Source organism: Calidris pugnax, unplaced genomic scaffold (genome assembly GCF_001431845.1).
Source record: "Calidris pugnax isolate Ruff unplaced genomic scaffold, ASM143184v1 scaffold95, whole genome shotgun sequence".
In the NCBI taxonomy this organism is placed as follows: Eukaryota; Metazoa; Chordata; class Aves; order Charadriiformes; family Scolopacidae; genus Calidris; species Calidris pugnax.
In genome coordinates, this window is record NW_015090885.1 from 1,144,985 (window position 1) to 1,161,052 (window position 16,068).

The 16,068-nt window shown below is 36.8% G+C and overlaps 1 protein-coding gene across 1 annotated transcript in view; it reads left to right on the forward strand.

The window, feature by feature from the left end:
• ROBO2 (roundabout guidance receptor 2) overlaps positions 1-16,068 on the forward strand; it is a 936,606-nt gene that overhangs the window by 855,287 nt on the left and 65,251 nt on the right. The window contains exons 15-17 of the mRNA XM_014947324.1: positions 1,563-1,794; positions 7,153-7,277; positions 10,050-10,221. Of these exons, the coding sequence (XP_014802810.1) occupies positions 1,563-1,794; positions 7,153-7,277; positions 10,050-10,221 (529 nt within the window). The remainder of the gene's footprint in view (positions 1-1,562; positions 1,795-7,152; positions 7,278-10,049; positions 10,222-16,068) is intronic.

Below are 16,068 nucleotides of genomic sequence, written 5' to 3' on the forward strand. Positions count from 1 at the left end.
ATGAGGTTCATAAAGTCTTTATGTCCGCAAAACATTTAATTAATGAAAGTCAAACATGGATAAAAACAATTTACTCTGATTTACAGACTCCCTTCATCTGGAAACAGCTGCTTAATGTTCTTCTTAAAAACACAGCTTGATTCTTTCGGTATTAACAAGCTATTATTGTGAGTTATATCCCTCTTTCAGTGCATAAATTCACTTAAAGTGAATGTAGAGAAGTTTATAAAATGCAAGCTTAATGTTGTTGTAACATATGTTGCAAGGTTTTTAACAGTGACAGTTTTGATGAAAGACATTTCTACTTTGCTCTCATAAATAAAGCTTTCTTCTTGCTTGCCCTGCTTTTTAATGTCTATGAATCTGTGTCCCCTCTGAATGCCTCAGTAAACTGTAACAAGATTATAGGAGAAGCATAATAGACCCTGGTTTGTGTTTTCAGCCTTAAATTCATTTATTCTTAAGAGAAGTCAAACAAATGTACCTCTAATTCTGAAATATTTTTGAGCTAGAAAATTCTCAAGAACAGAAAAGAAATACTACTTGTTGAATCCTAGTAATAACCCAGAAATGTACCAAACAGCTAGTTGTATAGTTTTGTTATTTGTGCTGCACTTTCTTTGGCTCTTTATTTGATGGCTACAGATGCAGCTGGATTTGGTTTGGTTATATCCATCAAATTGTTTTGACTGTTTTTTTCAGGCAAAATTTATGTAAACATGATAAGAGCTCAAATCATTGGGTTGTGCCTTTTTTTTTTCCCCCAAGTGAAAAAGTGCATGTAACCTCTCCAAGATAAAAAACTTCTTTTTCCCTTTGAATAAAAATCCTATTTACAACTATGATGTTAGAATTGTTAAACTTCTATGTATGGTCCAATCTTGGATTGTGCTTGCCTAGCAACATATAAAATATAAACCAAAACCAACATTCCATCTCCATTTGATGGCCTGGGAGCATCACAGCCCCAGGATGCAAAGAGAATGCTTAAACTGTGAATGCAAGAAACAGCACATGTCCTTGGAAGTTGTTTTCTCTGCATCTGTCTTATGTTTATTTTACTTTCCTGAGCATCTCATGAAAAGATGAACTGTGAGCCAAGTAATGGACTAACTGAAAGCATGTAGGGCATCTTCAAAGACTTGTCCCTCTCTAAAAAGAATTTGTTTTTCTTTTCTTCTCATATTTCAGCACATCAGTAGCCAAGATGTGCTTAATAAGTTTACATGCAGTAAGCATTATGCCAAAGTTCTCTTTTCATGATTTGTTGCAGGTGGGGCCTTGTTTTATGATTTAAGGTGGTATTATCATGATATATACAGCTGGAGAAAATAGAAAGAAATGTTCTTTAACAAGTAATGTGAGAAAAATGTTCTTTATAGTCAATTAATCAACTGACTTACAAGAAGGCAGTTTAACTTTTAAATTCAGCAGCATAAACAACTGCTGTTTTTCTCTTTGTCATAAGGACAAAGGCATTCTAGGCATATGTTTCGTTTTCATTTTATATTGTTTGGTTACTTTAATATATTTATTGACATATCATTTAATGCCATTTCTAGGTTGACCGCCAATCCCAGTTTATTCAAGGTTACCGAGTAATGTATCGCCAAACATCTGGCCTACCTTCTCCAGCTGTATGGCAGAATTTGGAGGTTAAAGTCCCAACTGAGCGCAGTGCTGTTCTCGTCAGCTTGAAGAAGGGGGTCACTTATGAAATTAAAGTTCGCCCTTACTTCAATGAATTCCAAGGAATGGACAGTGAATCAAAGTCTGCTCGTACCACAGAAGAAGGTTAGTAAAAGAGTCAGTAAAGTGACAGACTTCCTTACTTAGCACTGGAGGTGAAATCAAGAGCGACTATTTTGGTTATTGTGTGTATGCCTATGTTCAGCTCTATTTCTTCCACATGATTTCTCTTTGTTAGATATAGGGTTGGTATTGGGATTCAACATAATATTCAGTTTTATGCTGCAAGTATTCCAGAAGAAAACACTGGGCCAGTCCTATGTTATTCTGGCTGATACATCCCTCTATTGTGCAGATGGCTTTGGGTCTTCCAGGAAGTGCAGACAGCAGCCGTTCTTTTGTAACTAGTCTTGCTGCAATAAAAGACTTTGGTCTGCATTTGAAAATGTAATTAATAGATGAAACCTTTTGCAAATGAGTGTTTGAAGTTAAGCATGTCTTTCTGAATGGGTAATAATGTATATGAACAATTTGTTTGGGAAGCGGGGACTAGTGAAGGGCAGACATTTAACTAGTCTGAAGGAATTCCAGTCTCAAGGGCATGCCACTTTGTTGTTTCTGCTAGCACACCACTCAGTAAACTCTCCTATTTCGTTCTTTGGAGAGTTTCTTTAAGTACCTTTCAAGCCTATGTGAAACATGCAGGATGCAGACATAGTAAACAGTTTACACTACTGAAATTTCTATAGCACGTAGCGTGATACATAGTTTTGTTAAAATATATGCACACTAGGACTGCTTTTTTATCGAAAAGTAAAGGGAGTGATGTTGAGATATAAGTAATTTTTATTTTTTTATCTTAGAATTGTACAAGAAACTTACCTTTCTACATATCTAATACAACCTTTGCCCAGAGAATCTTTTCTGTGAGAGTAGAAGGATGATCATAACAATGAGGGTTCATCTTCTCTCTGTTTTATTGATTCCTTTCAAAGGACGGGAAAGAAATACTAGTGAAGTTTCAAAATGCTCTTATGGTTTCCATGGGTTTTGAGTGGACTCTTTTCTTCCTCTTAAAGAGATGCATCTTAATAAATTACGGTATTCTCCTGAGATTTAATTTAGTGCTGATTGCCAAGTACTTTTTAATTCTAGAACAGAGTCGCTTATTACTCACTTTTCTCTTTGATTTGTTATTATTAACCCTCAACCAGTAAGTAATCCTGAAAATAACTTAGTTTCCATCCCTACTTTATAGATGAGGAAATTCAATGTCCTGTAACACGTAGAAGAGCATGTAGGAAGTCATTGTTCAAGTTTGGTTTAGAATTTGGGACTTTATGGTTCCCATTTCTTTGTTCAGACTATAAAGCATAAATCAGCCAGTAAAGAATATCTTTGCAGCAGTATGAACAAAGTTTTAAAAAAAAATGAAAACTGAAAAATCTTTCTATAGGTGAAATTGCTTTTCTAGAGTTAAAATGTAGGATTTCCCCCCCTTACTAGCAGATTTTTTTCCTTGTCTAATTTCAATTGATTTTTGTTGTTTATTTAGTTCATCTAACTGGCTTTTGGTAAAGGTAAACTCAGAACTACTGAAAAAGAGAGAATATTTTGTACCTCCTGTTTATTTCTATAAAATACTTGAGGAATGACATTTTCTTTTATAAACCTCATCTCCCAGCAGAGCCTGTCAGGTGATTTCCTACTTTAAAGGCCACTTTGTTAATGTGAAATAACTTTCCACATAGTGAAGATTTTAAAAACTTTTCTTGCCTAAAGATATGTATAACTCACAGCCTAAAATCTGCTTTGTAGATTAATATAACCTTCAAGGAGTCTGTTTACAAGTGTCTCTCTCAAAAAAAATCAACCTGTAACACGTAGTATTACCACCAGACAAATGTCAGCCCCTGTAAATAATTCTTCCTCTTGCATGGGTGATAAAGTTAAGTACTTCCATGAGAAAATTAAGACATTCAGTAGATGGAGTTCTGCAGGTATTTTCTTTAATTCCTCACATTATCTTTGTAATTATGTTGGTGTTCATATATTTCAAAAATAACATCAACTAAATGTCTAATGACAGTGGTTTGCTTTTCATCCAATGAAGAAAGATGGCAGTCTATTTAAAGGTATCTCACTTGCTGTGTTGTCTGTGATTCCATTTCGAAAATGAGCTTTTTTAGACTTGACTTTTAAAAAATGTCAGGTATACTATTTTTAGAAAATAATTTGGAAGAGTGATACGTGCGTTGGAAGTTTTTTGCGACATCAAAACGAATAGCCCTGGTAAAGGCAAAGTGCGACCAAGAGGTAGTGATAGCTTTCTGCTGGATTGAATTTTATATGCAATGTTACTTCTGAGGCCTACCTCCAAAAATCAATTTTACTGCAGTTAGACTTTTCCTCTAGACCAGACATTTGTCACAATTCAGTACCCATCCATCTCCTGCCTCTTTGGCCTTGTGAAGGTAACAAATGGAATTCTGTTTGGCTGCATCTGGAAAAGATGAGCAGCGATTTGGGTTCTTTCATATCTGTAAGAAGAAGCTGAGCACTGGAATAATTGACCTGTCAAGAAGCAGGCAAGGTGTTCTCCACAAGCCAGCAGCAAGGGAAATGAGAAAACGGTTTTAAAAATGTTATTTTTCAATGTGGTCTATTTAATAACTGCAGCAGTGTCAGACGAGTGGCTTAATTTATATCACGGTGCCAGCTTACAGAGTGATGTTATCAGAGAGAGGAAGCAGAACTGTTATATAAATATACGTGTATACACATATAAAAAGGAGCTAAATAAAATATTTTATTGTATAATTTTCACTATTTTTTTCACACTTTCCCTAAAGATAGATGACTTTTTTTTCAATTACATCCACTGTTTTAAATCTTTTTCAGAATAACTTTGTGGAGTAGTATTTGTTCTGCTTGTTGTTTGTCACCACAAAAATATAACAGTCAGTAATGGAAGTCTCCATAGTTTTTATCAGTGCTGTCTGTCAATTCCTTCTTGCCTTAGTTCAGCTCTTAAAATGATACCCTCAGCTGCATTCATCAGCTGCAAGTTTAATTTTGCTTCAAACTTACCATATATCCTCCAAAAAAACCCCAAACCCACACACTGGTAGAATATTAACTAGAATATTTGTGCAGTTTAAATGCAAAGACAAATGAATACAGTATGTTTTTCTTTAAATGTTAGAATACGATATTCATTTTACATTTCTTTATAATTTATTCTCCTCTCTCTGTATTTCCAGGTATGTGTATATAAGAAATTACATTTCTGAATGCCCTTTGTGTTTGAGGGAGAAAGTAAATACATTTCAGCAAGTTGTTCCATTGTAGTTAAAAACAAAAATGAGTTATACAGCATTAAGCTTTGCCATTTTTATGATTATTATTTTAATGTAAAGTGTTGTGCTAGTTAATATCGCACATATGCATTTATTCATGGTTTTGTTGTTATTGAATAACTTGAAGACTTTTAAAATGCTAATTTTTTTTACTGGGTGGCAAATTATTTCACTTGCCATAAAGTGCACAATGCGTCCATTAACCTCACTGATTTTATGCTTTGCACGATTGCAAGGAGTAGCCTAAGGCCACCTTTCTGTGCTTCACCTGGGCTGGCTAAGAGGCAGCGTCCATAATACAGCCTCATTTACCCCTGTAGTGCACCGTTCCTCTGCCTCATTCAAGGTCACAAGGACTCTACCAAGCACTATTCGCTTTGCAGCTAAACCAGCATCTGAAAATGTAGTTGTCAAAATGTACAGCCTCACAGGACAGTAATATATTTGTCATTTTTCCTCTACTTTATTTCAATGTAATCTTGTATGGTCCTTTGTCTCCACCTTTGATACTCTAGTCTTAAATTGTGTGATTCCTGCAACAGGATACTCCAACACTTCAGGGTTATCAGGGTAAGGATTTGAGCTCAGCTCCTTGAGCCTGTGCCAGGTCAAGTGCTAAGGAGCATCCAAAGCAGGAATGTAGTCAGACTCGAAGAGGCCATGGGGAACAATAAGGAAATCTGAATTGACTCAGGAAACTTGAATACTTCTGATATCTGTGGCTGTGTTTAGTTGTGTTAGACCTGCCAGACTTTAACACAAAGATGCCGATGGCTCTGTGCTTTTCCGAGAAGCACGGTCCAAAGATGTTCATGCAGTCAGGAGTATCATAGAGCATAGCAGTGAAGGAGTCCTCTCTGGATAGGAATACAGTAAACCAGGAGAATGGAGTCAGGGAGTCATGATACACGATGTGAGATGCCCAAAAGCAGAGGACTGTCTAGATTTGAAATTGGGGCATAGAGAGTGATAAATATTTTAGTTTCTGATACATGGTCTACTGTAAGTCTTAATACACTCGACTTCGGTTGCTTTGCTTGCCACTGTCGTGGATTTTCAACACTTGCCTAGAAGTAAGGGAGGGTAGAGGTGCCTCAGAAGAAGTTTCAAGTGTCTGAGGAGGGACATATGCCACAGTCCTCTGCCGTGTCAGCTATAGCTATGGTGGGAGAGCCCCCACGTGGAGATGCAGCAGATGCTCACAGAGGGGACTTGCCTGTAGCAGAGCTGCTGCGCCACTTCCCAAACAACCTGTCCTGAGCCAACAAGGGCACCCTGCAGCTGCTGTAGCTGCAAGGGGGTCTTTGCCAGCATAGCTCTGATCACTAACAGCTATGAGTTTGTTGTTGGTTTTTTTCCACACTTCTAGCCAATGTAGCAGGACTGGCAAGTGATTGTCTTGTAGATATGGTCTTGATATGCAGTGACCAATCAAACAGCTGTGAATGGTTGAACTGAGCAGGACTCTGAAGAGAAAGCAATTTGCCTGGGGAAAAGAGGACATAAGTATATATCTGACCTAATTCAGCACCTCCCCTGTTCACTAGCATTTGGTGTAAAACCCTGAACACTTTAACCCTTTTCTACCTAGGAGTTGTAAGGCTTTACGTTTAAACCTGTTAATATCTTCCTGGAGAACAAATAGGAAACAAGAAATGATCCTTAAATGTCTGCTGCTCATATCATTATTAGACCATGTAGGAAAAAAGAATCAAAACACTTTTCAGGCCAGGTGAAGCAGCCTCATGTTATAACTTAGTTGATATATCCATAGCTATCCATGCGTATTATCGAAAACAAATGCAAACATGAGAATAATGCCAATACAAACTTAAGAAATGCTAAATATAAGTGAATGAGGAGTGATTTGTATTGATTCTCCATTGCCACAAATTCCACATTGTCATTCAGTGCTATGCTTCCCTTCAGAAAGGCATTTTTCAAAATTGCCAGTCCCTAACAAAATGTGCGTACCTAGGCCTGCAGGGAGCATGAACTTTTTATACTGTCTGCTTGCTCTTATACTGTTTCAGCAAAATTCATGCTCTTACAAATGGATTAATGTCTTGCTTGTGTTTTTTTTTTTTTCCTCTCCTTGGTGTAGCTCCAAGTGCCCCTCCTCAGTCTGTTACTGTCCTGACAGTTGGAAGCCACAACAGCACAAGCATCAGCATCTCCTGGGATCCTCCCCCTCCAGATCACCAAAATGGAGTCATCCAGGAGTATAAGGTAGAAAAGATGTTTAATGGGAGGGTTGTGTGTTTAAGGAAACAGCCTGTTTGAATTACAGAACAATAGTGTGTGTATGGATTTAGATTCTGACAGTGTTTACAGCTGCCCATGTAATTATATGGAGGACTGACTGCTTATGGAATTTTTTTTTTTTTTTTTTTTTTTAAGCAGTAGTACTGTCATATTAAAAGCAAAAATACCATGAGCTAGATCTGGAAGAGAGCTGTAATTGCCATCTAGTTTACAGTGCTTCTCATTCTTGCTTTTCCCTGCTGCAGAACAAGAAGGGTTTATTTGTTAAGGGCTTCTGCACTCTCAAGACAGGCAGTGAAGTCCCTGTCTTAGAGTGCCTTCAATCTGTCAGAAAAGCTGGCAGGAAAGTTACCTCTTATTTTCCCTGCAAAAATGCTAATCCTAACACTTCAAGGTCAAAGTCAAGGACTGTGGCTCTGGGAGAATACAAGACTTCTCCCAAGTACTGTCTCTGTCAAGATTCACAACTTGAAGTGCTAGGTTGTCTGCTCTGAGGAGCAGGTTGAACACCACTACTATATTCAGAGTTTTTATGTGAGTGTTGCCTGCACTGGTTGTGTTTTCTCCTTCTTGGTTCGAAGTATCCACTCTTTATATATCATCTTAAATTTTGTTGTATTCTGTAATTCCCCACTAAGCTCACCTTTGCACGACTATATTTTTACAACATGGAAAAAGTGCAGTGTGTTTTTGGAGTGGAGGACTACAGAGAAAATGATCAGGCAAGGTTCAGCATTGTCACAGGCTTGTGACCATGGAACACAGTTTGTTAAATAACTTTGCTGTGGTTGGCTTGTATACCTAGTGTGAAATTTTTAATTGAAATAGAGCAGCGCAGGTTTCTTGCCAGTCCCACAAAGGGTGGAAGTGGTGGATACAGCTTATTTCACACAAAAAGAGTTATATTTTTTCCCCTGCACTATCTTGAGGTAACACAGCATCGAGAAGGGAGAAAGGACTTGACTTTTAAATCAACTAATGGTTCAATCTCTTCCATTTTATCACTTGGTCAGAGGGATGCAGTAAATGCTCACAATATTTATGTTTAGGATAGCACTTCTTTTGTTTTGCTTTTAGTCAATATCAAGATTTATTAATCCCAGTATTTTATTGATCTCATTTTCATATCAATTAATAATTATCTTTTGGCTTAATTAATCTTGATACTGACTCCAGTGTAAGTCAATATTAACCATCAAGGGCTTATAGGAAAACGAGTAAAGCACGCTCCTAAACCACAAAATATGTAGATATGAAACAAAGTGGGCTGATGGTTAATAAAAGCCATGTTCCAGGTGAGTGCTCAGATCTCTAGGCTGATTATAAAACAGCTGGAGTCACTACCTATTATATCCCTTCTGTGTTAGATTAGGTGGCTGCCTGATTAACAGTGAATGTAGTGAAAAGAGTCTAATACTTCCTTGAGTATAAAATTACTACTGAGGTTTCACAGTACATTTTCTAGCAAATTGAAGGTAGATCTGTTGATTCCACTTAAGCATCAGAGTGCCTGTAAATTCATTTATGAATTAATGCCTTTAATTAGGGGCATCTCATAGCTGCTGTAACCAGACCAAGACAGACAAAGAGTGAAAAAATGAATGCAATGCTTTCTCACTCTAATGCATTCTGGCCTGCAAATAAGATTTACTTGAGCTTACGAGAACAAGGGTTTCTTTTGCTCTCCAAATCTTCCTTAGTGTTCCACAGAAAAAATACAAGGTGTGATAAAACACTGAGCAGGGTCAAAAATAAGGGTAGAGGAAGCATTGCTATTGCTTAGACAGATCAGTTGATTGCTGATAGTGGCTCCACCAATAGTGTTTTCTTCTGCTAATATAGTTATGTAGTTTACATGTGATATCTTTATGCATTGATTTTTTTGAGTGGTAGTAAATAATACAGAAGCATTATATGCAGATAACATTAACTGAAGAAGAATCCCTAATTGGTCTTAGTTTTGAAACTCCTTGGGAAAAGCCTATGGAAAAATGCAAGAGAGACATAGCACTCTGAAATCATAGACTGTTCTCATCACAAAATGCCAGTTGAGATTACAGAGTGTTTTTACTGTTTAATTAAAGAGTAATTGAGTCAGGAACTGATATCTGGATTCCTGAACAATTTAAGTGATCACAAAAGCAGTGGTAAAAAGTGAGTTTGTACTTACTCCATTTCAGAAGTTTCATATATCCCTATTACGCAGTGAAAGGAAGTTAAAAAGCGTTTTCAAATTTGTTTCTTCTTTAGTACTTTAAGAAGTGTTTCAACCTGTGCTTGTATTATTTGGTGTCCTTTTGCTATTCAGTGGGAAATTAAGAATGAAAAAAATGTGTATTTTTTTAAGGAAAGTCTTGGTGGTAATCATATTACTGAACAAAATTTCAATTAATGTATAATGCCTTTTTTCACTTGGATGATTCTGGTCTGTGATTCTAAGAAGTGTAACCGCAAAATTTGCACTCCATGGAGAGCCAGAGTCCAGAAAAGTATTTGCAAGCAGTCTTTGCAAGAGGTATTTGCAAGCAGATAGCATAGGTTTGATGCTATGCTAATCTGGGATATTTTACTAAACTAAATCATGCCAATTCTAGCTATTCCTGGACAGTAACATTGTTAAGAAGTCCAAAATAAGTGATTGTCATGTAGTACCTTGATATGTCGTATCTATCTATGCACGATTGTTTATGAGTATGAAGAATTTCGTATTTTTTAACACATCAACTTTTGTCCCAGATCTGGTGCCTAGGTAATGAGACTCGATTTCATATCAACAAAACAGTAGATGCAGCCATTCGGTCTGTAGTAATAGGTGGCCTATATCCAGGTATTCAGTACCGCGTGGAAGTTGCTGCAAGCACCAGTGCAGGTGTGGGAGTAAAAAGTGAGCCACAACCCATAATAATTGGTAAGTGATTGTCTGTTTTGTTGTTTTGTTTTGCCTGTTTTGGCTTTCAGAGATGCTTTCATAAATCACTTCTGGAAGCATAAAAATCCATGGAGCAAAAGACGAGATTTGAATAGAGCTAGTTAGCTTTTAACGTCCCACTGCCTGCTGACGTTGTGTTTTCTCTTTGTGCAGAGTTCTTACAGCCAATGAAGGGAAATATGTTCCCGAGACATATGAGAAAATGCAGATAATCTAGTGAAACTGATTTAATATTTTTTTTAAATGAATTTACCACTTCTGCAGGTTGATGGATTTATGGAACTAACAGCTTGAGCTCCCTTTTCCTCCTATTCAGATGACTGTGATATTGCCTTACTCATACTGTTGGTGCCTAAGGCACTATTTACAGTTGGTTTTCTGAATATTTGAAGTCAGTGTTTCTCGGGTATCCCAAGCAGACAAGCTTCCTTTGTCAAAGAATAAGTGGCCTCTAGTCCAAATAGAGAGCAACGGTAGTATTGTCATCCCTCCCTTTGAAAGGATTGTTTTGTATTAGCGATTTCCATGCTGAATTAATTTTCTGACCTGAGGGAAACAGATTCTGTTTCTTCTGAAATTCTCCTCAAATATAAAATATAAAGGCAGGAACAATATGGGAAAGGTAAGAATAGGAGAAGCAATCATGTTTAGCAAAAAATTGAATTGAGCTGTGCAGAGCAGCACCTCTTTCAAGTGTGTAATACAGGAATTTTATTGCTTTTATCTGTATGGCCGGATTTAGTTATTAATTAAATGGGCTTTTCTTTCTTATTTTGTTATTAAACATTTTCTTTATAGAAAATTCTTGTCAACACGATGTCCCAAACATGGACTATTCTGTTATGTGGAGACCTTTAGAAAAGGCCATCCCCTAAGCATTGCTTAAATGTTAAATGATATTCAGGTTCCCTATGCAGCAAAACAGAAATTGGGGTACACCAACTTTGAATAAATTGTCACTGGAGAAGGAAATATAAGACCGGAGGTGAAGGTTGCAATGGTTTTAGGAAAAGGCAGCCACAGAAACACCAAAGAAAAAGAGGGAAAAAAAGTTTTCTAGAACTGAAAGTGAGAAATTGATTTTTGAATGTGTAAGGAACCTGTCATCCAACAGGCCTGAATTTTGGACCTCTGTGTAAATGACTGATGTTGTGAGACTAGTCTGTCACTGCATTCACTTTGAGCAGGACTTTTTCTTATTTCACTAAGGAGTCCATCTAGCCAGGGACTAAACACACTGAGCTTGTTCCAACAAAACATTTAAGCATATTATATTTTAAGCTCGTGAGTAGCCTTGTGTCACTTAAGGTGTTGTGAGTTAAACTTACACCAAAGTGCTTTGCTGGATAAATCCCAGAATGTTCAGCATCTGACTACAGTCCTTCATCCTGACTTTTTCCTTACCAAAAATGACTAGTATAATCAAGAGTTAAATATAGAGAGATCTGTGTTGTTGCAGGAAGGAGGAAAGGAATGTTAGGATGCAAATAAAGTACAAAAGAAAGAAAAAAGCTATTTGGCATTTAGAGACTGAATTTTACATTGTTAAACTTAGCAGTGATATTTATTTGTTCCTTAAATGATCCCAGAATGTCTGCTTTGACTAGTCTGTCTGGTGGCACCTTTGCAAATTCAAGAGTCCTTAGCAGGAAAAGTAAAGGAGTGTCTTTTCTGTTTTGATTGTGTTTCTATTCTCATTTCTGTTTTCCCTTTTGAGAGCCCAAAGCTGGATGTGGTTATTACTTGTATGGTCTGTATCTCCCTTTTCTGTAAGCATTTTTGTATTGCTTACAAATTGCTGGCAGTTATTTCTCAGACTATAAATTTGCTTGATAAAGGTAACAATGTTTAAGTGATATAATTTCTGGAAGATTTGACTTGGTACCACTCAATGTTTGACTGAGAATCAAGAATATAAAATAAGAAAATGAATTTTTTAGGTAAATCGAAAAAAAAAATCGCATGGATTAAAAATGACCTAGTGAACAAACCTCAAAACATCATCATGGATGGGAAAACATTATTGAATTATTGTATTATATTGGATTCTCATATGATCTGGTCCTTAGATATACTATTTAACAGGTTGCAAACAGAATGAACAATTGCAGAAATGCAGAAATTGCAGGTCAGTGATGCAGAACAGTTAAGCCAAGTTGCTAAACAGTATGACTAATCATCATGAAATGCAGAGTCCAGTGTGTAAAAAGAAAGAAAATGTTATTCTTAAATATAAGTTATGTTTTTCAAAGAAGGTGGCTGTTTGGGTTTTTTTTTCTGAAAAGAACTGATTTTCATGGTGGATAATCAACTACTGAATTCCCAGACCAGTTCTAAATAACAGACCTGTGACAATCCAGAAAGTAAAACCAGAAGAATATGGAGCAATATAAAGCACATTATTTCTTTGGTTAGGAATTGTGTCTCTGTTAGAGGAATCCTGTTCCCATGCTTTAAGCAGGACATTGAAAAATTTTATGGAAGACTCAAAGAGAATCAACAATAAAGTTTTTATGATCACTTTTGACATGCTAAAAAATTTCACTTGGAAAACCAGAAATAAATCTGGAGATAACGACAATGTTGATTAATGGTATAACTATTATTTCTCTTCATCAGTTAGCCTGTTCACTCTTACATTCCATCATTGGCATAATAATATGAGGAACAGCTGCAAACTTTCACAGTAATAGGTACAATCGAATCTGATGTGTCTAATTAATTTTTGGTCCGACAAATTAGTTTTGTTCTTCATTACTCTCCAATGGGAGGAAGACATTATATTTCATTATGTTTTTGTCTTCAGAAACAATGGAGCGTTACAGGTCGCACACTTCCCTTGTCTATGTTCTAATTAGTTGAACTGACAGCATTGTTACAGAAACACCTGCAGTATATGAAATAGTACACTGGTACCTTGGATGACGTATTTAGTACTTCTGCTTAAATATTATATAAAGAAATACAAAATGCATGCTGTTTGTTTCCCCAAACCCCAACAATTATATTAATTTTATCAAATGTCATTGAGTAACGTTCATCTGTATCCATTTATTTTTTTATTCGTTGAATTCACAAAGCATACATTATGGTGAAATGTAAATGAATTATTACTTTTGCAGTTGTGTTTGCTAAACATTGAGGAGTAAGAGCAAACAGCCAGACTGCAAACTTTAGAAGGTAATTTATAGACAGATTACACCTTCCCTCTAAAAGAGGGAGAGCATAAAGTCCACTGAAAGTTCTCCCCAGGCTCTCTGCAGTTTGCTCTTACTTCCTCCATTCTCAAAAGACCTTAGAGAAGAAAACAGGATCTTTGGACTTTTTCGAGGTTTTAGTGGAAAGCACGTGTTCTTTTCTTGAGTCCAGGAGTGTCCGCTCCCAAAGCTGATGTCTCTGAAGTGCTTCCCTGCCCTCTCTTCTCCATAGCAGCACAGCTGCCTCAGAAGCAGTGCTGACCTTACCTGTTTCCTCACCATCCGGCTGCTTTTACCTCTCCTCCAAAGGGCACAGAAATTAACTGAGAGTTAATGACAATTATAGCAACATCAGCTCCCATGCTGATTTCTACTAGCAAATCAATTTTGTGCCTGGAAGGGCATGCCATAGAGTGCCCCTTTCTATTAGTTTTACTCTCAGCACTTCTTCTTTCAGCGCTAGGGTGCACCAATGGATTGGTTCCATGGTCAGAAAAAAAGGGGAAAATCTGATGGAGTCACTGCCTCCCTTCTTTTCCTGTCACAGGTGCTCACTGAGTTTTATTCCCGTTTACTGCATCAGGACTGGAAACTATCGGTCCTTTGGCAGCAGTAAGACAAAATATGGAAGGACAGCTGCAGCCACCAGGTCCTGACGCTAGTAAAGCTTACCAGCATGGCCAGTATAGACTGGTACATGACACAAGTACTGGTGTACTGCCTTTTTCTACATTAGCCGGTGTAGTCTGTCAGCATCCTTCTGTGGGACCTATTTTGTGTGCGGGAAGTCTGTTTTATTTCTTGCACAGTACTACTGAAAGCAAGCCAAGCTCTAGCACAGCTTCAGCACTCTGTTTGCAAAAGCAGACGGTCATCATTACTAAATATTGACATGGTGCTGAAAGAGAGAAAGCTTAATAAAATCACTGAGATCATTAACAGTGTGATAGCAATGTAGTGCAGTGCATTGCATCTCTTCCGGAGTGTCTCAGTCCAGCTCTGAACACAACTTAGGGCCTGAAGCTGTGTCTTGGCTCGGGCAGCGCCAGTCCCCGCAGCGGGGTGACAGCCTGGGCAGGGAAGGTGCATCCGGCCTTCATCTGCAGCTTGCCTGGTGTAAACTCTGGGTCTCCTGCAAAGAGGTGTCTGTGGAAATAAAACTGGAAGTGTCAGACTTCTCGCATCTGCTTAAGCCAGCAATTTGTTTATTTGCTTTAGGCTGAGGCCAGTTTGCTGATGCTGTTGAAAGAAGCGAGCGGTGAATTTAACCGTTGCTGAATTTTAGAAGAGGAATATATACGTTTTCACAGCAAGACATAATGCTACAACACTTTTGATAATTTCCTCTGAGTTACCACTTCAGGGTTTTTATTGCCATATTTATTGCCACACCTTTACGTGTGTGCGATAGACTCGTATAATTTAGAATCATATAATTTGCATCTTTTTTGTCTCAGTAGAGTAGCTACTCTTGGATCTCTTCAGCATGCGTACAGGCATCTGGTAATACTGTATAAACATTTCAAGGATTGAGCTATATAAATGCTTTTACTGGAAATGATGGATAATTTTTTAACCAATTTTAAAACTGCAGATGTGGGCGGTTTATATCAAATGTATATATAATCAATATACATATATTTTTTTCAGAAAAATATAGTCCACACTTCCTAATTTTAAAACTAACTATTTTTGACAATGGAAGGTTTAAAGTAGAAAAGTGCTGTCCCTAGAACAATATGCTTTGGCATTTCCTGAATTTCTATTCACATCTTTTATGTTCATTTGTTTTCAAGCCAGACACCAAGATTTTCCTTTTAGAAAAGTTCCTTGTTAGAGAAAGAGGATGAAAAAAACAGTGAGACACTCTACTGAAATTTACAGTTTTCTAATATAATATATCCTATTTAAGATCCTATATAGTAATTTTTGATGCATATCACTTTAATTGGTATTCCACATCATAATTATTTCTTACAGGTTGATGTTAGGGATTTTTCATGCCTGTTCTACATGAAAAAAAAATAGCATCTGTTGCTGTGATTGTTTAGAACTTACAGTTAACCATGTGATTTTCTACTTCCTGTCAAAGCTGGTGCAGTTTGGATTTGTATGGATTGTTTTCCCCATGAAATAATTGCTAGAAAAATGCATCTTTGCTCTAGTTGAAAATACATATTTGTTTTTTTATTATTTTAAATTTGGAAACTCTAGCAAGCCATGAGAACAAATAAGTTAAGTAAGAATTTTTGGCATGCTGACAATGAGTGAAGAAACTGTCATTCGATGTTGTAACATATTTTGTATTTGGATTCTTATTTAGAAAAAGCTATTTCTTGATTGCCTGATTTTTTTTTTTTATTTTTTTTGCTTGGTTTCCTATGATTGATTTTCTCATCATTGTATTCTGCCTATAATTATGTAAAAAAAACCCCAACAAACATGTATATTGTTAAAAAAAAGAAGTCTCTGGACTCTCATGTCTTAGATTACTTGAGAGAGTGCTGTAAAACTATCTTTCCAAATATGTTATCAAAATCACAGTGGATGATGGATTTACTTTCTAGAAACATTGGGTTTTAGGTGTGCTTTGGTACTCATTAAAGCTCTCCTACTTTGGTTAATTCTT